At 34.9% G+C, this 24,078-nt stretch overlaps 1 protein-coding gene across 31 annotated transcripts in view; it reads right to left on the bottom strand.

Moving 5' to 3' along the window:
- PICALM (phosphatidylinositol binding clathrin assembly protein) overlaps nucleotides 1–24,078 on the bottom strand; it is a 110,692-nt gene that overhangs the window by 52,729 nt on the left and 33,885 nt on the right. For all 31 annotated transcript variants that reach the window (XM_063671299.1, XM_054437983.2, XM_054437982.2 and 28 more), the window contains exons 2-7: nucleotides 20,608–20,750; nucleotides 15,461–15,536; nucleotides 11,457–11,559; nucleotides 3,864–3,957; nucleotides 1,253–1,364; nucleotides 4–110 (exon numbers count right to left, since the gene is read on the bottom strand). In XM_063671299.1, the coding sequence (XP_063527369.1) occupies nucleotides 4–110; nucleotides 1,253–1,364; nucleotides 3,864–3,957; nucleotides 11,457–11,559; nucleotides 15,461–15,536; nucleotides 20,608–20,750 (635 nt within the window). The remainder of the gene's footprint in view (nucleotides 1–3; nucleotides 111–1,252; nucleotides 1,365–3,863; nucleotides 3,958–11,456; nucleotides 11,560–15,460; nucleotides 15,537–20,607; nucleotides 20,751–24,078) is intronic.

Consider the following 24,078-nt stretch of genomic DNA (forward strand, 5'->3'; position numbering starts at 1 on the left):
TACCTCTGCAACTTTGAGGAACTCTGAGATTCTTGTCATCCTAGTTAGGAACTTCTTATAGATGTCAAGACCTTCTTTGCATTGGTTCTTTTTCATATCAAAATATTTTTCTGACAAAATAAATGTAAAAATTCTTTTGTTCACATCAAAATATAACACCCAAAAAAGGAAAAAAAAAGTAGGTAATAGCTCCAAATAGGTCTCTAAAGGAGCATACATACCCTACTAGAAAAATGTCAGTGTTAAGTTAGTTTAGGTATTTAAAGCAAATTAGAATAGAGGTGCTATTATATTAAAAAAAGAAACATTACTTGACCCTACTCATATTCCTAGTTTGTGCCACAGTACTTTTCCTCACAATTACCTAAGTATATATTTGTGTGTAAACATATACCACACTTGACCCCATTTAAAACAGCACTAACATCTATTTCCAATCTTACTAATAGTATATTATCTAAGAGAACAACTTTACCATGCCCAAATGTCACTCAGAAAGTTCATTTAAGTTTAATGTATACGTAAAAGTAAAGAGGTTAATTTATACTAATTATAGTATGGAAGACTATGCCTTCCAAAGCTTTATAGAAAAACCTTTATTTTTCACTTGTGAAAAAATAAGCCAAATTTCCCTATCCCTATAGATTAAAGCATCCCTGAGTAAGTCCACATTACTTCAGACTATAAAAAACAGATTTAAATTTTTAAAAAGTTCATTATGTAGATGATTATGAGAAAATATTTTTCTGGGACAAAAAAATTGTTTTTTTCCCATCTTTTTTTATTGTGGTAAAATACCTATAACATAAAACTTACTATCCTTTTTGTTTTTTTTTTTTGAAACTGAGTTTTGCTCTTGTTGCCCAGGCTAGAGTACAATGGCACGATCTAGGCTCACTGCAACCTCTGCCTCCTGGGTTCAAGCAGTTCTCCTGCCTCAGCCTAAAACTTACTATCTTAACTCAGCTAAATTTTAAAGGCACTTTTATATTTCTAAAAATTAATAAAATGGGTGGAAAAAACATAGATATATCTAAAAAATAAAGTTCATCTTGCTGAACATCCTGGGTATAAAAATATGTAATCACTTGCAGAAATAATTAGGTATAAAACTTTTTTCTCCAAATTAATTGTTACAATGAATGAATATATCATAATAAACTTTTAGACAGCTTTAAGTAACAACTCAGTCAATACTATTTATCCATATGACACAAGATAAGAAATGTTATTAGGCTACAGCAGTATTTACCCAACAAATTAATAATTCCTTCATTGTACGCTGCAAACAGTCTAATGGCATCTTTGAACAGGAGCATGAAGGCAGCATTTATTACCCCATTTGTAAGTTCATTGCTATTAACCTAGGGAAAAATTGGAAAATAAAATTAGCTAATCTTAGGTTTTAAATGACACTGACAAAAAGATTTCCTTCAAATTAAGATACAGTAAATTCATGCATTAGGCATGTTAGTGAAAAATACATTTATTTTCTCTAATACATACATAAAGATCATGGTGCAGTAGCTACCATATAAATGAACATTATTTATTAATATTAAATTTGCTGTAACCAGATAATTGTATTCATTTGACTAAAAGAATACTGGAAATATTTTTAGTTTTATCTCAAGGAATAAATCAAAAAGATAAACCAAATTAATTCTAAGTTCTTTTTTAGCACATGAAAATTAACTCATTGTTATATATAGAAAAACTAAGCACAAAATTGAATGGCAAAGAAAAAACTGGTAAAAAAGGTATTTGCAGACTACCTAGTAGAGCTGATGCCCATTATATAGGGAGAATCCTAATAATAAATAAAGTAAATGAAAACAATTTATAAAATAAAAAATACATATGGATAATAACATGAAAAGAAATACAACTTCACTTATCAGGTAAATTACAATACAATAATCAAATCAAATTACTAAAATATCCTTTCCTGAACATCAGACTATATTACTCAATGCCCATAAGAATGAAAAAAAAAGAACACTGTAGCTCATGCCTGTGGTCCCAGCACTTTGTGAGGCCGAGGCAGAAGGATTGCTTGAGCCTGCCAGTTTAAAATGAGACCAGCCTGGGCAACACAGCAAGACCTCGTCTCCACAAAAAACTAAAACCAAGAAAAGGTAGCTGAGCATGGTGGTGTACCCCTGTAGTTCCAGCTACTCAGGAGGCTGAAGTGGGAGGATTGCTTGAGCCCAGGATTTGGAGGCTGCAATGAGCTACGATCATGCCACAGAACTCCAGCCTGGGTGACAGAGAAAAATGCTGTCTCAAAAAAACAAAAAAAAGATGAAAAAGCAAAAACAGACACCTGTTGAGAAGTTAGTGGCTCACCCTTTTGGACTATAAGCAATATTTATTAAAAATTTAAATGCTTATGTTATTTGAACCACCACTTTCTTTTTCTGGGTGTTAAACCTATTGAAATAGGTTTACAAATAGAAACACACACACACACAGAGAGAGAGACAGACAAGAGACAGAGAGAAGAGAGAGAATTGAGTGTAGCACTGTTTAGGATAAAAAAACAGAAAAACTAAACATCTATCAACAGGAGGATCAGATAAATTGTTATTATATAACAAAGTACAATACAGACATTGAGAAGAATAAGAAATTTTATACAAATACAATATATTAAGAAAAATATGCATGGTTGGACCCTGAGCTTCTATACAAACCAAAATAATGTTGAATAACTGCATCAGTACCCCATGCCTTCTAGAGCAGGGGTCAGCAAACTTTTTTTGTAAAGGGTCAGATGGTAAATATTTTAGACTTTGTGGGCCACACAGTCTCTGTCACAACTTTTGAACTCTGCTGTTGTAACATGAAACAGCATGTAACATGAAACTGGTACATAGATAATATGTACCAGTGAGCTTGGCTGTGTTCCAATAATACTATTGAGGACACTGAAGTTGGAATTTCATATAACTTCCACCTCTTACAAAATACCATTTAATTATTTTCTACCACTTAAAAAATATACAAAAACAGGCAGTGAGCTGTACTTGGATAATCTCTGTTCTAGTCTATGAAATACCTGTAAGATTTATTGAATGTTTACTGAACACTTACTATGTGCCACATTAATAGGCAATGGGGGTACAACAGAGAACAAAAGTGACCTAGTTCCTGCCCTGAAGAAGCTTAAAAACTAGCAATTAAACAATTTAAAGGAAAAATCTATTTCAGCATGCAACTGTCACAGTTCCATTCACTAACTTGCACTCACAATCTCTAAAACAAAATGACGAATAAATAATAAACAAAACATTGTAAGATAGATGCCAAAAAAACAGAACAGAGTTGAAAACGCTAACTTCTAACACATTATAAATGAATGACAAAGCTGGCAGCTTGGTTCAAGTCATGGTCATTAAAAGAAAAATTCCAGGGAACACAATGCCCTTGGGCAATAGCTACATAACAGGCTATTATAAGTGCTATTTAAACTTCTTCTGAATAATTTTCACACTTTGAGTCCCATTAAATAGACAAAAGTAAAATATTAAGTTGGCTATTCATTTAAAAAATATCCCTGTACATTTTTAAGATCTAAAACCCATTATCAAAAGAAAATATACTTTCAGATCATCCTTTCACCACTTTAGCTTGTATATCTTAAAATTCTAGAGCTAGAGAAGCACTAAAGAAATAAATCCAAAACAGTCATAAAAATCAGAAAGTAATTTGACTTGAGACTATTTTATAAAAAATCCTTAGCCATATAGGGTATCAGTGTGAAAAACTAGAGTCTGTGAAAACTTGAGGTTAAAAATTCTCATGAATTATAATGACTAATTTTTTAAAATCTTAAATTACAAAAGCATAAATCAACTTACATTAAAATCAAGAAGTGCATCCATTTGATTCTGAATAATTGGTACAGTTTTTAGGAGTTTTTCTGTGTTCATTGTTCTCATAACTCCATCAGCCCTGTTATGAAAAAAACAGAGAAATAAACAAATGAATCTGCAATTAAATCTACATTTCAAACTCCCCCCCGGTTCTCTACTAAAACAGAGAACCAAGTTGCTATGAAATGTCACATATTTTTAAGTCATTATGGAACCTGAAAACTAAAGCAGAGATCATACAGAAAAAACAAAAACAGGCAACACAATAAGTCAAATGTCAAGGTACTCATTTAGAACTAAAAAAGAACATAAAGCATGAGCCATAAAAGCAAAAGTTTACATTATACAGCAAGGTCTATAGCACACTTTTCACATGATGAAATGATCTGATCCTCACAATCATTGGTGTGTAAAGAGCAGTTTTACCATTTTTTTAAATTACAAATAAAATAATCATTTGCCTCAAGTCAATAAACAGTTAAACACTCTGTAGGCCAGGAGTTAACAAAGTCTTAGAGCACTGTTTTATTTAAAGTATTTTATTCATGACCCAACAGCAATGGCTTTTAATTCAGAAATTATAACTAAAACCACTTTATTACAAAATAAAGAGCAATTTTACCAAATCATTCTAAATCTGGCTATTACACAAGAGATACTTTCAGTGCACAGTCTTTAATAAAATATTCTGTTAAATATTTCCAAACAGATATTTCTAAAGATAGAGAAATATTGGCAGCACCAAAACAGATTTAAAAACCAGTACATGAAAAGTACTGGGGCTAACGTACAGAACTAATATTAAGAGCTTATTATATATCACACTAAGTATTATTCAGAGATTGCCCTATCATTTTCAAATCCTCATAAAAATTCTACTGATATTCTTGTTCCATTTTACAGATGATGAAATTTTAGGTTCAGTGAGGGTACATGACTTGTCTAAGATCACAGAACTAATCAGTGGTAGAGTCATTATGTAAACCCAGGTGTATTAGACTGCGAAATTATGGCATAACTGTTTGGCTGAGTAACAAGGCATTTCCAAAAAATATGTCAGGTTCCCCTAATTTACAAATGATCTATACTTATAAATGGCTGTTCTACCTTACGATAAACCATGAACTATGACCTCAGATGCCAAAAAACAATTAAGCTATAAAAAGCAACAATTGTGCTTTGTAGGATACAACAAAGTTTAACAAACAAATACTAGACTGCCTTAAGTAGTCACCTATTGATCAGCTTCGGCCTAATTCTCCCTAATGTGTTAACTTATGGATGCCTGTTTCCTCTCAAGTGCTAAACAGCATTGGCTGGAACCAGCTGCTGGAGCTTGGGATGAGGACGCCATCCCTTCTTTTGCAACTCTTCTTACTGATGTCATTTTTTTGCCTCTGGTTACTTCTCCATCACAGAAGATCTGAACATTGGCTGTCTTTCTTGTCTTCATTAGCTTCAACATCTACATGGACAACCAATCCAACACCTTGATGTCAAAATCCCTGATTCTAACCTTACTGCCCCCAGAAACCACAGCATCCTAGCCCTACCCCTGAACAACAACAACAAAAAAAGGTAAAATTCAGACACCTTGTTCTGTGACAATTACCTTTTAACCTTTCAGCTGCTTTGGTCACGTATCCCTGTGGTAACAACTATTTGACCTCATCAGAAACTTCAATGTTTCAACTCCACCACTACCCACATTGATCCTTTCTCATTTTTACTTTCCTCATCTAGCTTAGAATTCCACAGATCATTAATATAATCACTCCTTTACAATACCTTTAACTTTCTTGCCCCTCTTTTCTTCCCTGCATTTCAGTCATCTGGCAAATTCACAATCCTGGGTGAGCAAACACCTAACTAATCCATGCCTGTACACACATAGCTGAGTGCTGGTAAAGAAAATAGCACAATTGGGCAAACTGGCAAAACCATAAACTCATGATCATCAACCTCAAATGAATACTCAACATTGCCAGCAATCCTCTTAGCCGTCTCTAATAAAATCCTCTCCTAAGTATCTTCGAATCCTCTTCTCTTTCCTTGTCTCCTTACATGAAACACATAAGCTCTCAGCTCTTAACTCCCAAAATATTTCATTCTGGAACAGAAAATAACAAAAAGCAACTGTCTGGTCTTCTTGCCACCCAAACTATATTTCTATTTAAAAATTGTTGGCTAAGGCTGGGCGCGTTGGCTCATGAGGTCAGGATTTCGAGACCAGCCTGGCCAATATGGTGAAACCCCATCTCTACTAAAAAATACAAAAAGTAGCCGGGCACGGTGGCGTGCGCCTATAGTCCCAGATACTCGGGAGGCTGAGGTGGGAGAATCGCTTGAATCTGGAAGGCGGAGGTTGAAGGGAGCAGAGATCACGTTACTGCACTCTAGCCTGGGTGACAGAGCGAGACTCTGTCTCCAAAAAAAAAAAAAAAAAAGTTGGCTTCTACCTCATGTTTTTCCTACCATGGTAGATTCCAAATGAATCCAAGATTAAAATATAAAACACTGAATCCATAAATATATCTGATGAAAACATAATAATCATTTTAGCTCACTGAGCTTGCTTGAAAGATAAAAAACATAAAAATGAAGATAATGATTTTGATCACCTAAGATTGTAAAGCTTTTAACAATGTTAAAAAACAGGGAAAAATACTCATAACCTATAACAATTTATTTTCCTAATACACAAAAAGTTCATTTGTTGAGTGTTTGTTATGTGTTAAGCATTACATACAATATCCCATTTAATTCTCACAACAATCCTGACAGGAAAGTACTAATTAACATCATAATTTTACAGATGAAATAACTCAGAGCTTAAGTAAGGCCTTCCCAGTTTTGCCACAGCATACTAGTATGGTAAAGGGTTATAAGTGTGCCAAGATGTTGATCCTTTTTAACCCTTTAGCCTCAAGTAGTCTCTTGTATAAATAGTTATCAGTTTGTGTGCCACCATGTGAAAGAAGTTTAGCAAGCTGATAGATACATAACAAAATATCCTTGTTTTTAGAAAATATTCACCAAAGTATTAAAAGATATAAACTATAAAAGGCATCAGGTATGTAACCCACTCTCAAATGGTTCAGAAAAAAATGTGTGTGTGCGCCTGTGTGAATATACACAGAAAGAGAAATGCAGATGTGGCAAAATGTTAAAAACTGGTGGTTCTGAGTAAAGTATACAGAAGTTCTCTAATATTCTTGCTACATTTCTGGAAGTGAAATTATTTCAAAGTAATATTATTTTTTAAAAGTCAGTAAACCAGCTAAAGTATCTCACTGAAGTCTCTCATCTAATTGGTATGAAGCTAGAATTCAAACCTAGATTCATCTGACTAAAAAAGCTTGTGAGTCCTTACCACTATTCAACACAATGGAAAAGAGTAAAAAACCCAATAGAGAAGCTGTCAACGGACATCAAAAGACGATTAATAAAACAAATATGGCATTCAAAAGGAAGGAGGAGTGTGCTCAATATCACCATTTATTCAATGAACTAATATAAAGCAAACACATATGAATGCATTTTTCATGATGATAGAAGAATACAAATAACTATTTAAGCCAATAATTTGGTATAACTTTTACAAAGGATAATTTGGTGTTTTGTATTAAAATGTTAAATGTATATATATCTCAATGACTCATCAATTTTAATAATTTACTCTATAGAAACACTCAACGCAACCATACATAAAAGGATGGTCAATCTATCGCTTTTATAAGATTAAAAAAAGGGAATAAATCAGATGTACACCTGCAACATAATTCTACAGCCATTCATAAGAATGAGATGGATTGAGGCCGGATGAGGCGGCTCATGCCTGTAATCTCAGCACTTTGGGAGGCCGAGACAGGTAGATCACTTGAGGTCAGGAGTTCAAGACCAGCCTGGCCAACATGGCAAAACCCCATCTCTACTAAAAATACAAAAATTAGCTGGGCATTGTGGCGGGCGCCTGTAGTCCCAACTACTTGGGAGGCTGAGACAGAAGAATCGCTTGAACCCGGGAGGTGGAGGTTGCAGTGAGCCAAGAGCACGCCACTGCACCCCAGCCTGGGTGACAGAGCCAGACTCTGTCTTAAAAAAAAAAAAAAGAAAAAAAGAATGAGATGGATCTATGTGTACAGACATTGAAAATGTCCAAAATACACAGCAGGGGAAGAAAAGCAGCCTTCAAAGAATCTGATCCAATTTTTATGTAATTTTTTATGTGCCTTTATATACATATTTCTATTTATACACACAGAAAAGATTAGACACCCTAAAATGTTAACATTTTCTACGAATTAGGATGGTATTTTTCTTAAATTTTAAGTTTATTACTTTTACAAACATAAAAAAGTATCTTAATAAATCAAACTTTACTACTTATAATGAGAGTCCTCTCCAAAAGGTGTAGCCTACTGAGGTTTTTGCCATGATATAATACATTTCAATTGCTGTCATGTCCTCAATTTATACCTGATATTCTTGATTTTTTTCTTTTGTATTTATACAGTCTGATATGTGTATATGTGTGCGTATAATGCCACTTTTGCGCTTCTTCTTGGTCCCCACTCAATTATGGCTCTCCTTGATTCAACTAAGTCAATACTAATTTTATTGTACTTAATCAGGGGCTATTTTCATCCAATTAAAAAAGACTGCTCTATTACATAAAAAAATTCACCAACTATTCTCAAGACTGGCCCTTCAAATTAGAACAAAAGTTACCATTTTAAAAATCTATTATTCTGAAATCTGTAAATACACTGAAGATCAACTTTACTGAAGACACTTTACAGTGAAATATTATTGGACAGGATACAGAGGTTAAAAATCAGACTTCTAAAAAAGTTCTCCACCATAATCTTCTACAAAGTGCTTAAATATGTGAAACAAAATCTGTAGAATTCACTTTAGGTATATTCCAAAATAATCGCCTCCTGATGGATTTGGAATGGTAACATAGAACATTTAAATTCAGCTTTAAATTTTCTTGCATAACTAAGAGGTTACCTCTATATTTTAACTAAATTTTTCACTTCAGTCCATTAATTTAAAATTTCAATATAACAATCTAAAGGAACACATCAATTGCTTAGACCTTTGGAATCAATGAGCAGCAGAGTGGCTCAGGAAGGCATTCACCAGACTATTTCTGTACATGCCGGATTCCCTTCAAGACAGGCCTTCATAGCTACAAGGGTCATCACTGCTGCTAAGAATGTCTTCAGTGGCTTTCTCCTGAGCCCTCATCCTATATCCTAGGAAAAAATCTGCATATCAGATGTTATCAGTTATAGAAGCACTGACTATATCATTCATGTGAACGGATCATGTACTAAGATGATTGTTATTTAGGGTGCAGCAAAAATTAAATGCATCTTCTGCATTTAATATTAAAAGAAAGCTTAAATACAAAACAGCACTGAAATAAATGAAAAAAGATCCAAATAAACAGAAAGACATCTCTTGTTCATAGACTAGAAATTTAATCGTTAAGAAGATAATACTCCCCAAACTGATTTATAGATTCAATGCAATCCCCCACAAAATCCCAGCTATCTTTTCTGCAGAAATCAAAAAGCTGATCCTGAAATTCACATGGGAATGCAAGGGGCCCAGAACAGCCAAAACAATCTTGGGGAAAAAAAAAAAAGAATAGAGTTGGAAGACTCACACGTTCTAATTTTAAAACACACTGCAAAGCAACAGTAATCAAGACAATGTGGTACTGGCATGAAGATATACATACAGATCAACAGAACAGAACTGCAACTCCAGAAATAAACCTTTACATTTATGGTCAATTCATCTTCAACAAGGTGCTAAGACTATCCAATGGGGAAAGAAGAGTAATTTCACAAAATGGTGCTGGGATAACTAGATATCCACATACAAAAGAATAAATTTGGACTCACCTCTCACACCATATACAAAAGTTAATTCCAAATAGATAAAAACTTAACTATATGGGCAAAAAATACAAGATTCCTAGAATAAAAAGTAGGAGTAAATCTTTGTGACCTTGGATTAAACAATGATTTCTTAGACACGATTACAAAAGTACAAGCAACCAAAGGAAAGAAAAGACACACTTAATTAATTAATTAAAAATGTTTGTTCTTCAAAAAACACCAACAAGAAGCTGAAAAGACAAGCCATGGGAGAAAAATATTTGCAAATTATTTATGCGATAAGAAACTGGTGTCCAGAACATATTTTTTTAAATTCTTGCAACTTAACAATAAAAAGGGCAAGTAACCCAATTTAAAAATGGGCAAAAGGCCAGGTCAGTAGCTCAAGCCTATAATCTCAATACTGTGGGAGGCCAAAATGGGAAGACTGCTTGAGCCCAGGAGTTCAAGACCAGCCTGGGCAACATAGTCAGAACTCATTTGTATGAAAATTTTTTTTTAAATTAACTGAGCATAGTGTTGCATGCCTGTGTTCCCAGCTACTCAGCAGGCTGAGGGGGAAAAATTGCTTGAGCACAGGAGGTCGGCACTGCAGTGAGCTGGGATTGTGCCACTGTCTCAAAAAGTGAAAATAAAAAATAAAAACAGGGCAAAGGGTTTGAAGAGGCATTTTTTCAAAAGACGATATACAAATACTCAACAGCTCAAAAAAAATGCTCAATATCATTAGCCATCAGGGAAATGCAAACTAAAAATCACAAGACACCAGTTCACACCCACTAGGATGGCTACCATTAAAAAAAAAAAAAGGCAAAAAAACAGAAAATAACAAGTATGGCAAGAATAGGGAGAAACTGAAAGTGCCATACATTGCTGGTGGGAACGTAAAATTATTCAACTGCTTTGAAAAATGACTTGGCAGTTCCTCAAAATGACAAACATAAGAGTTAACATATGACACAGCAATTCCACTTCTAGGTATATACCGAAGAGAATTAAAAAGATAATCCACATAAAATCTAATGTTCACAGCACCGTTATTCCTAATAGTCAAAAGTAGAAACTATTCAAGTGGCCATCAGCTTATGAACAGATAAACAAAATGCAGTATATGTCCATAAAGTAAAATATGATTTGGCTAGAAAAAGGAATAAAATACTGATATATGAAATAACACGGATGCTATAACTTGGACATACTATGCTACACAAAGGTCACATATTGCATAATTTCATTTATATGAAATGTTCAGAATAGGCAAGCCCAGAGACACAGAAAGTAGATTCATGGTTGCCAGGATCTAGGGGAAGAGGGAATAGGAAATGAATGCTAACAGGTATAGAGTTTCTTTGTGGAGGTGATAAAAATGTTCTGAAATTAGTGGTGATGTTGGACAACTTTGTAAATACACTAAAAACCAATGAATTACACACTTTAAAATGATAAATTTTGTTATGTGAATTATATCTCAATAAAGGTGCTATAAAAAGAACTTAAAAACAAATCCTACCACAAAAAGTACTTGATATACTTCATCAAAGAAAAATGAGGCTCATCTTTTAAAACTGGCTAAAATTTCGTAATTCATAATCTAGTAACTCCTATGTTTTACATTTTTAAAAATTCAAATCAATTAGATGTCAAAAAAAGCTTAACTCACCCTCTCTTCACTTTTGTGAAATCAAATGCAACTTGTCTGTATGAAACTGCTTTTTCATTTAAATATCTACTATACCGCCTAATAAATGTAGACATGTCATATCCTGTAAAAAAAAAAAAAACAAAAAAAAAACAAAAAACAAAGAGAGAGACAAGTTTTTATAAATGACTAAAAATCCCAATATGCCTAGAAAAACAACTCATTGTATCCAATGGCTATAATGTCTTGATATCTCAATTCAATTTAGTATGTAAATTAAGTAACTAATTAATAACATTACCATTAAATTCTCTTAAGGCTTCATATTTAAATCAGATAAGTCCTATATAGCTTTAAAAAAAAAACCTCTTCCCTTAGAACTTCACTAAAGTAAGAAGTTTCTTTTGTTTCTCTCAATATTCCTATTCTTTATTCATCAGGAATTAGAAAAACATGTTCTTTTACACAACTTGATAATCTCACAACTCAAATTTAACATCCTATGGAACCACAATCCCATTCCTCAAATCAAGCAACTTTACATAATTTTTATACTCCTAAAATCTTTAGCTGTATTTAGAACCATAACTTGTATGTGCCAACCTTATAAAAAGTATAAAAAATTACTGTGTAATATAAGAAATGGCAATATGCAAGTTTAGGGTGTAACAAAAACAATTATATGAATGTTTTCAATGAAACTTTCTAAATGAATACACAAATCATTCTAAGATTTGGTTTCATCATGACCTTGATTTGAAAACTTCAGCAACATAAAATCTAATCAATATTATTTTTAAAAAACACCAAAAACTTTGTGTTTTAGTTATTGCCTGGCTCAGGGAAGTCTATAAATTTTTGCTCCTCATTGAAAAGTGAACCCATTTTATTTTAACTCATATTCATCTAACAAATTTAATTACTTGATCTTTGCTACTTTTAAAAGACAATACCAAAAGCAACTAAAATGTAAACTAACTGGATTTCAACATCACCAGTTCATTTATTTAGCAAAATATTTATTGAGTGCCTATTAAGTACCAGTGGAGAAAAATCAGTGAACAAAATAGAAAAAAAAAATACTGCTTTCATATGACTTCATATCTACTACTGTACAGGTCAAGTGTTACATGATCACATTCCTCAGCTCTTCAGTTTATATGGTTCTATCTACTATACCCCATCCTAAGAGGGTAAATACCTCTCATCCTTCAAGGCTCAACCTCTCCTCTACATAAAAAGACTGAAATTATTAAAACCTTATCACTAGAATTGCTTAATTTCCATCTTAAGAAAATGAGAAATCAGTCGCTAATAAGACACAAAAAACCTACTTGAATATATGCATAAACTCTGCCTAGAGCAGTGCTCTGCATCTTGTTTTCCATAGACTTTTAAAGTTAAAATGAACTGAATGAGGGAGGAAGTGAAAATTAAAGGATGAGTAGGCAGTTTCTTCCATGCCCCTGAAAATAGAAACACTCCATTTTTATCTATAATATATATCTGGCTTCTGTTTAAGGTTTCAAAAAGAGGCCAGGTGTGGTGGCTCATGCCTGTAATCCCAGCACTTTGGGAGGCTTAGGAGGATCGCTTTAGACCAAGAGTTCAAGACCAACCTGGTCAACAGAGCAAGAGCCCACCTCTACAAAATATTTAAGAATAAAAAAATTAGCCAGGCGTGGTGGTGCACATCTGTAATCCCAGCTGCTCAGGAGGCTGAAGGGAGGACTGCTTGAGCCAGGAGTTCGAGGCTGCAGTGAGCTACGATCACACCACTGTACCCAGCCCAGGTGACAGAGCAAGCCCCGGTCTCTTTTACTCCAGCCTCAGCTACAGAACCAGATCCTGTCTCAAAGAAAAAAAAAATTTTTTTTCAAGAGAGGGGGGTCTACTGTTTTAATTTTTTTCCTTAAGTTAGAGTGCCGTAACTCTTGTTAAAATATAATGCATTTTGTAACACTGGGTCCTACGTATAGATTACTGGTCTTCTAGAATGTCTGGAAGATAGGGTATTAAATTCATTTTAAGCAATACTTGCACCTACCAAAGGGAAACAAGTATTGGACTGAACACCTCCAAACTCAAATACAGCCAGTCACATAAAAAAAAAAAAAAAAAAAAAAAAAATCCCACTGTTTTTTTTTGTTGTTGTTGTTGTTGTTGTTTTTTACACCTCCAGAAGAACCACAGTTCAGGCCCTGATTAACTCTACACTAGATAACCAGAACAAATGAAACAGTCTCAGCATCTTCAAGATTTGGCTTACTCTGATCTAACTTGACTAAGCTATGATGCTTTCCTGGTAACACATAATTCCCTCTCCCCTCCTCTCTCTACTGCATTATAAAATTCCAACTCTATAAAAAATTTTTGTGCTTGATTTTGGCTCTGAACAGCTTCTTGAGGGCTACCTGCCACTACATGTTCTCAAATACACCATTCATATATATTCTATTCACATTCATTTGCTCTGTAAATCTTAAATATTCATATCCATGTGAATGACTTTCACATCCATATACATCTGTGTATCTGTGCTTACTTTCACATCCATGTATTGTACCTGTGCTTAAGCCAACTCATCTTCTCATCCTTCTCTTGAAGCCCAGCACAAATCTCACCTTCTCTAAAGACATTTCCCTGATTGAGCCTCACTGTTAAATATTCCCAACTCATTTGGCATATCCTTTATGAGGTTCTCCCTAAAGCTGACATTCTATAATGCTAACAGCCTAGTTATAGAACTAAGTAAAACAGATCCCATTAAGACAATGTGCATGGACAGCTATAACCACATTATGTCCATTTCAATTTACTAAATAAAAAATAACAGGCCGGGCGCAGTGGCTCACGCCTGTAATCCCAGCACTTTGGGAGGCCGAGGCAAGCAGATCATGAGGTCAAGAGATGGAGACCATCCTGGCCAACATGGTGAAACCCCATCTCTACTAAAGATACACAAATTAGCTGGGCGTGGTGACACATGCGGGTAGTCCCAGCTACTCGGGAGGCTGAGGCAGAAGAATCGCTTGAACCCGGGAGGCAGAGGTTGCAGTGAGCCAAGATTATGCCACTGCACTCCAGCCTGGTGACAGAACGAGACTTCGTCTCAAAAAAACATCAGTAAGAAAACAGCTAAGAATATGAAGGAACAATTCATCTCAATAAATTATATCCACTTTAGCTACTAAAACATGTAATATTCCAACTACATTTCTTGGAATGAAACATAATATAGTAACAATGAAAGCAAATATTTACATAGCATTTCTTTTTTTGTTTGTTTTTTTGAGTGTCTAGCTTTGTCACCCAGGCTGGAGTGCGGTGGCATGATCTTGGCTCACCGTGGCATGATCTTGGCTCACCGCAACCTTCGCCTCCTGGGTTCAAGCGATTCTCCTGCCTCAGCCTCCTGAGTAGCTGGGATTACAGGCATGCACCACCAATCCCAGCTAATTTTTGTATTTTTAGTAGAGACGGGGTTTCACCATGTTGGCCAGGCTGGTCTCGAACACTTGTCCTCAAATGACCCACCTGCCTCAGCCTCCCAAAGTGCTGGGATAACAGGCATGAGCCACCGTACCCGGCCTTACATAGCATGTCTTGTGTGCCAGGCACTTTTCTAAGCACTTTGTAGTAATTAACTAGGTTAAGTCTCATGACAATCTCATTGGGTAGGTACTATCACTATTACTCGATTCTACTGATGCAGAGATGAAGTAACCTGCCCAAGTTCATATAGCTGGTAGGCAGCAAAGATGAGATTCAAACCCAGACAGTCCAGCTCCAGAATTCATGCTCTCAAATAACTACTCTGTAATCCCTCTCAGAGAGCTCTGAGTATCTGGTAGGAAAATTAATATTAATCTTCAAATTAAAAGACAGTTTTTTCTTTCCTACAACCTTCATTAAAATATAAGGTTTAAAGTAGCACGTGTTCTAAAAGACAGAGTTCTGCTCTGGAGTAATCATCATGTGGGTGTCATTCTTTTGATTTTCTATAATGAAAAAGTCATCTTTACCTTGCAATCCACTTTTATCCAAAAAATTGCTTAAGTTAAACAACGTGTTTCTTGAAGCCAAATACTGAATAAAACGCTGGAAAAAAAAATAATTACATCATATTAAGGTGCTGCCATCTCACAAACTCTAATTCGAAAATTAGGAGGAAAAGTTATGGTTAATGCATTCCATTAAGCTTATCTAGTTTAAATTTCTCATCCTCACTCTTTCCATTAACTAGTTACCAAACCTAAAAACATAATACATATTTTTCACTAGCATGTGAGAATTTATTAAAGCCTAATGCCCACAGATATATTATAGTATGAAGTCAAAATAATAAAAGCAAATAGGCAGTGGAACCAGTAGTTTTGGTTTTATTACAGCATACTAAAACTATAGCTAATCATTTTCAGGTAGCATCTGTATTTTAAACAGCCATATGGTATACCAAAGTTTTGGCTTTTAAAAAAAAACAAAATACTTCTAAACATACAAGAAAGCAATAGAGATCCTCTTACCCACTGTCCAGATTAAACAAATTCACATGCTCACTTCAGATCTTACATAGAATCGAAACATTATAGCCTCCATTGAAGAACCACACCTTCAATCTCCCTTCCCTCCCTCTTCAGAGGTGAGTACTTTTCTGAAACAGGTATACGTTACTTTCACACAGGTTTTCACCATTTTACTAGATAAACAAGTATCTATAAACTATCTAATTGTTTTCTATTTTAAATTTACACAAGTATCACAGTGTACTTACTCTTTGCAATGTGTTTTAACTCAACTTTTCCCTAAGAATTATCCCACTTAACATTTCATTTTAAATGATGTTCTAATATTCCAATCATCATAAATCCATTTATTTATTATGGATACACTTTCTAATTTTCGCTATTATTAACAAAGTTGTATTGACATATTTCTTCATGGTCTCCATGCATAAGTATATGAGTATATGAGTTTTTCAGGATATGTACCTAGGGATGAATTATTAGGCCAGCACATATGTAAAAGCTCATCTTCTCAATATTGCCAAAATGGTCTCTGAAGTGCTTACCATAGTACATAACCTTAGTCTCCTTCATATACAGCCTCTAAATAGCTAAAGAAATGCCTTTCAACTTCACTTCTTAGGATTCCTTTACTCTCTTCTTCATTTTTTTTTAATGCATGTAGAGGCTAATAATCAACTAGGATGTACACCATCACCTCCAAAATCAGTCCTTTTTTCTTTTTTTTCTTTTTGAGACAGGGTCTCGCTCTGTCGTCCAGGCTGGAGTACAGTGGTGTGATCACAGCTTTCCACCCTCCTGCTCTCAAGCAATCCTCCCATCTCTGCACGAAGCCCCACCCACCATCCACCCCTCACCCTCGCCCTCAAGTAACTGGGACTACAGGCATGTCCAGCTCACATTTTTAAAAAAATTTTTTGTAGAGACAACGTCTTACTACATTGCCTAGGCTGGTCTGGAACTCTTGGGCTCAAGCAATCCTCCCGCCTTGGCCCCCCAAACTGTCAGGATTATAGGTATAAGCCACTGTGCCCAGCCCCCAAATCAGACTTGTACAACTGAGATCACCCCAAACTAACAAACCAGGATTTTGAAAATCAATGTGCAAACTGAAGACTCATTTCACAATTATCCTAAAATAGTGTTTCAGAAAGTTATAAAAATATCGTAAGACAATATTAGACTATGATTTTAATAGATTTTGATAAGACTCTTCTTTACCTCTGCATTCTAAATTAATGTAAATAATTTAGTCTACCAGGCCATTTTATTCATGATTTTAGAGAAAATAAATCTAAATTTTCCTTTTCATTTTATTAGTCCTTTCTACCTTCATTATATTTAGCTGCAAAGACATATATGGCTTTAATCAAGTTTTGATTTTGTTTTCAACAGCATCCTAATGATATTCAAAATGGTATTAAATTGAGCACCATGCCAACACTCTGGCAAGTAATAAGGCTTCACAGGTTCCCATTTTGGGTCATAAGCGGTAACCTGAAATGGATTATCCTAAAACTTCATTTAAAGAATGGCAATGTGGAAGGTGAGTGATTACGTACATAAGCATTTGTTATACCATTCACTCTACTATTGTGTATATTAGAAACTTTTCATAACAAAATATTTAAAGAACATATTTCAAATTATTTTACCCAAAATGGTATTAAACACTTTATAATAAATCCATGCTTGGTACTTCTCTTTTCTAATTTCATCTACAAATTTTTAACTCTACATTTTCATGTATTAATCACCTATAACTTGTCATACTATAATAAAAGCCTTGGTCAATTCTATTTACCATGAAGGTACTATCATATTATTGAGGAAGCTCCAGAAGTGACTTACCCAAGTCACCCAGTTGGTAAGTGAACAACAGTATAGAAGTACCTACCTGCCTCGTGTCAAGGGTCTATAACACAACGCTTGCTCAGCCTTACCTTTTGAGATTTTTCTCTGTGGCCAGCTTTCTCAACCTGAGTACTCTGACAACGAATCAGGTAATTCTTTGTTGTTGGAGACTGCTCTGTGCATTACTGCTTTTTCTTTTCTGTTTTTTTTTTTTTGAGATGGAGTCTCTCGCTTTGTTGCCCAGGCTGGCATGCAAAGCTGTCATCTCGCTCACTGCAACCTCCGCTTCACGGGTTTAAGCGATTCTCCTGCCTCAGCCTCCTGAGTAGCTGGGATTACAGATGCACGCCACCACGCTTGGCTAATTTTTGTATTTTTTAGTAGAGACAGGGTTTCACCATATTGGTCACACTGGTCTCGAACTCCCGACCTCAGGTGATCCACCCACCTTGGCCTCCCAAAGTGCTGGGATTACAGGCGTGAGCCACCGCACCCAGCCTGTTCTGTGCATTATTGTAAGATGTTTTGAAGCAGCCCTGGCCTTTACCTACTAGATACCAGCAGCATCCCCTTCAGTTGTGACAAACGTCCCCTAAGGGAAAAAAAATCATCCCCCTTCCCCACTCAGTTTTGAGAACCACCACTCCATGGTATTCCAATCACCACAGCATAGTGAAATCCTATGTACAGCCTCTAACAAATTAATGGCACCTGCCAATGGGAACACCTGAAGGTTGTACAAACTAGCATAAAAAATGAACAGAGCATGGAATTTGCTTTAACTACCTACAGGAAGCTAAACATGAGTTTATCAAAAAAACACACTAAAATGCTATCTTTCTTCCCCTGTCAGTCAATCTACAAAATGACTGTCAACTTTCTGTTTTGTCTTTATTAACATTTTGCCTCTAGTACTATCAATTACCTTATTTACAGCCTCTGAAAGCCATTATTGATACTTTGTTTATCTGGCAGTGTAGCTGGTTATATTTGTGGCTTTTTCTTTTTAAAAAATAAACTACATCAAATAAATAAAGAAAGAAGAAGAAGAAAAGTACATACACACCTGGAATTCTTCAGAATAATCATAATCTTAACTAAACATATTCTTGCTAAAAGTAAAAACTATTATCCTAGTTAAGATGTTTCAAGTTACATTTAAGCTAATACAGCCAAACATTTCTATTAGCTCTATAAACTGGTTATAATGAATTAGAAAGCAACTAACATAAGTCCTAAAAATGGTCATGTCTGTTGACTTAGTAATCACATTTCAGGTAACACTTAGGGGAAATCATTTTTAAAAATTAAAAACTACAAACAAAATCACTCAATGTGGTGGTATAACGATGAATCAGAAAACTCAATTTCTAGCAAGGAAAATAGTTTAAAAATTGTGAACTATATGATCAATTACATAGTTATTAAAGATGATAAAAAATACAACATGGTGATGCTGATAGTGTAATATTATATAAAAAGCTAAGTATATTTTATCTACATTATGATTATAGCCATTTAAAAAATACAAATACTTTTGGACAAGAACTAGAGGGAAGACCAAAATGTGCCAATAGTAAGACATGCTGGAACAATAAAGTTGTGGGTAAATTCCTGCTTTAATTTTGAACTTTAATAATGCTATATTGGTAGTTGTCAAAAAATAGTTTCAATACTGAAAAGCCCAAAGTAACACACGACATGATGGATGTCCATAAGTCATTATGCTCAGAAAACTATCAATGACTAAAGTTCTTTCTCATCTCTAGAGGGTTATCTTCCCGGGCTGCATTTTTCTAAGGCACATACCGATGAAGATTTATCTAGTTCTACTCAGATGTTCTTGAAAAGCTCCTGTTAATACAATTTTACAAATAAGTTTATTGAGCTGAGAAAATGAACCAAAAAATTAGCTGCTAGGCTATCACGGAAAGTAAGATGATTCTCTCAAAACAGAGAATTTCAAAAGCTTATGTATCTTATTTGTTACCCTTTTAGGCAACAAAGGCTTCAGACACACCTCTCTGCTGAAGAAGGCACACTTCAATAAGTCCCTCTCAGCAAATGCCATCTTAGTTCTAAATATCACAGCTTTGAAGTAGGCAAAGTGCTTCCATAAACAACTATATGAGATCAGACAAGAATCTAAAGCTGGGTGTGATGGCTTACGCCTGTAATCCCAGCACTTTGGGAGGCTAAGGTGGAAAGATCACTTGAGCCCAGAAGTTCGAGACCAGCCTAAGACAAGATGGAAAGACCCTCATCTCTACAAAAAAATTTAAAAATAAGCCAGGCATGGTGGCACACACTTGTAATCCCAGCTACATGGGAGGCTGAGGTGGGAAGGTCCCTTGAGCCCAGGAATTTGAGGTAGCAGTGAGCTATGATGGTACCACTGCACCTCAGCCTGGGCAACAAAGCAAGACCCCGTCTCAAAACAAACAAACAAACAAACAAAAAATCTAACTGGGCTATAATAAAAGAACAACTGGATATAGACAAATATATAGTCTATAAACAGGACCAGCAAAAACCAGGGATGCTTACGGAACCCATTTCTAGGCATTAATCTTTGCTTCTTGATCCATTATTGACGTCCTCTGTGCTCTGACCCACTTTTCACTTTCTGGCTTACAGGCTATCTTTCCTCAAATTACAGGGTCTATAATTATATTTCTGGCTAGGCACCTTGACCTTTGTACCTGGAAGCTGTTTCTGAAGTTTCAGTGAGAGAAGCTAGCTAACAATAAGTCAACACATCAGTATACTCGTTCGATAAAAATTCTGCTTACCTCATTTCCATACACCATCAAATGATGAGTTGTAATGAGAGATTTGAAGACCACCACCCAACTACTATTAGTAGTTCTTTCAAATAAACTGTCTGCCAACTGTGGGATGTTCACATTCATCTCATTTGTGCACTGAATTAAGTCTGCAATAAAAAATTTTTAAATGATTAATTTCCTCTGTGGTTTTAATTTATTGTTAATACCAGATTTGCATACAAACAGGCAAAAGATTTAACACAAAGTGGAGCAGTAATAGTTTGGAGATGTTGTTAAAAATCTCTCAATTAAGAGTAATTGAGACTACCATAATCTACCTAAGAAGCAGGGTACCAATTAGAATCACATAAATGCTCAACAATACCAAAAAATAAATCAAACTCCCTCAGGGTATAATTCTCTCTCAAGTACTTTGGTCATCTCAAAATGAATTGTTTCAAGATTTTGAGGAACCTTCCGTTTCCTTACTACTTAAAAACCTTCCATTAAAATACTGGTATCATTCATCTCTTTAAAATTAAATTTAACATTTTTCTTTAAATAAAGCTTATTTAAAGAAATCATCCATACAGAAGAATGAAGAAAATGAACATCAAACTACCTTTATGAACATCGACCCTAGAATGCTGTCTTTGCAACAGGAAGATAACAGGATAGAGATCTGGTCTGTAATTGAGTTGGATCTGTTTGTTCACACAAAATATTTATCTTCCTTCTCTCCCCTCTGTTCTACTGAATTAGCTCAGATCAGTTGATAACTAGGTAATACTGAGAACAAAACTGGAAAAAAAGATTCTCAATAAAACTTAAGAAGAGTAACCTACAATCTGTTTAAGAGATATTATTGGTAAACTCAATGAAGAAAATGTAAAATAGGTCGGGTGCAGTGGCTCACCCCTGTAATCCCAGTACTTTGGGAAGCCGAGGTGGGGTGGATCACCTGAGGTCAGGAGTTTGAGACCAGCCTGGCCAACATGCTGAAACCCGTCTTTACTAATAATACCAAAAACATTAGCTGGGCTTGGTGGCGAGCACAGGTAATCCCAGCTACTCAGGAGGCTGAGGCAGGACAATTGCTTGAACCTCGGAGGCGGAGGTTGCAGTGAGCGGAGATAGTACCACTGCACTCCAGCCTGGGCAACAGAGTGACACTCCGCCTCAGTAAAAAATGTAATATAATATAATCCAATTTAGAGATATAATAGAGGAGAAAACCAAAAAATGAGTTGTTTTACTTTTAAAATACATATAAAATATAATGTATAAATAAATGTCTCAGCTATACTACAATAAAGGGAAAAAAGTTATTCATGACATTAATTTGTTCACTTTTAATCTTCAGTGTGTAATGATTAAATATGAATTCAAATGATCTAACTTGGCCTTGATTGCTAGCAAGAAATGACAATGTAACTATCAACATTTACTTAAAATTTTTCCTTTAATAGGTCCAATTATTATACAAGTTAATATCTGATAAACACATGCATTTTAGATAAGCAGCTACGGTGGCCAATACTGCTTAAAGAACAAAGAACAAAACAGTCAGAGTGCCCATGGAACAACAGAATGACACAAAGCTTTCACAATTCAGACTATTTGCAACAAAAATGAAACAGTAAATCCAACTTGGATATGCATGCTTCAACTTCTGAGAGTAAAAAATGGAATTTAATCTCTGCCTTCTCTAGATCTTCATAGCACTTTATAACTGGCCTATGGCACTGAACATATTATACTAGACTTCAGTTTCAACAACAGTACTTTATACACACACACACACACACACACAATTTAATACTATATAGTGCATGGCGCATGGTGTGTGTGTATATATATACTGTACTACGTATGTTATAAAACATATGTATATGTATACGTACATATATCCATACTATATTCCCTTTGTGATCTGTTCTTCCCCCCACTGCATCACTGCCATCTTCTTTGCAATGCCTCCCATATGCCAAGCACTCTTATCTCAGGTGTTTGGTACTGTTGTTCCTTCTGCCTAGAATTCTCTTCTGCTAGATACCTATGCTGCTTGCTCCCTTCACTTCCTTCCTATAGCTATTTGCTAAAGTGTCACCATATTAGATAAATTTCCCTGAATATTTACGCAAAATAACAAAGCCTTGGGCATTCCCCTACCTCTAAACCCTCCTTATCCCCCTTACTCTGCTTATTTCTCTCCAAAGCATTTATTACCACTGAACTCATCTTAATTTGTTTAATGTCTTTCTCTCTCAATTAAAATGTTTTTAAGTTCCACGTGGGCAGGGCTTTTTTGTTCTCAGCTCTATCCCCAAAGACCTAGAATAGTGCCTCAAATATAAAGATCAGTCATACTTTTTAAGACATTCATTTTGGTATGCATATGGGTTCTCTTAACATGACATTTTTTTAAAAGCATCCAAGATTGTGCCCTTACATAAGTTAAATCAACATCTTACAACTATCTGTACAGCCTGCTATTCCCAAAAGGTTGAAAAACAAAGCCTAGCCCAATACATGTGCAAATTTTCAAATTTCAGATTAAAAGGGGATCTAACAAATAAAGGTTTTTACTATAATGCTTATTAAAAACTATAGTATGCTTTAGTATTGATCACAGAAAAACTGGAGTTATTTTGAAGGATAACTCCAGAAGCTAAAAAAAATTCTTCACACATAATAAAACAGGAAAAATTAAGTAAGAATTCACACTGACATTATGAATCCAGAATAGACCAAATGTAAAACCAAGTTATACAAATATTACAGGTGGGGTGGGGAGAATATTGAATAAAACTAGCAGTATATACCTCCCATAGTATTTAACTCAGCCAGTCATTTTCTCCATATAGTAATTTTTTATCTGTACGATGTTTCTAATTTAATAGTACCCTGAAAATGCTTCCAAGTTTGAGCTCCAAGTCAGGAAGGAAAATATTCTCCCCACCTCTGACTAACCAAAAGTAAACTGTTCCAAACAAAAGTAACACTTATCAGGGGACTCTCAATAGTTACCGCTTTTCCCACTCTCAATCCAGAAGATACTATTTCTTAAAAAGCAAAAACTGTAACGATTTCCCTTGCCAACCAATAAGTTACCAAAATGAGGACAGATCTTATATTTTCTTTTCATTATTTATCTCAAGAATATAAAAACTGAAGTACCTTCTTGAATATTCATTATTAACAATTTCTGAATCCCACACACACTAAAAAAAAAAAAACAAGTACCACATGGCACGTAGGTTCTCTGCTTTAGGTATGAGTGAGAATTTACAAAGATTTCCAATATTTAAGGGGATGAAGACAATAGGCCTAAAAATAAGCCTACCATAGAAATGACAATCACTTTTACATGTAGAGAAAGCAGAAGGAACCAATACCCACCATACAAACACAAATGCTCTCATTTTTATTATTTCATATGCTCCTTCAACAAACAATGACTGAGGTAGATAAAGCTGATGTTAACTGTATTTA

The sequence above is a fragment of the Pongo pygmaeus genome, chromosome 9 (genome assembly GCF_028885625.2).
Source record: "Pongo pygmaeus isolate AG05252 chromosome 9, NHGRI_mPonPyg2-v2.0_pri, whole genome shotgun sequence".
Lineage (NCBI taxonomy): Eukaryota > Metazoa > Chordata > Mammalia > Primates > Hominidae > Pongo > Pongo pygmaeus.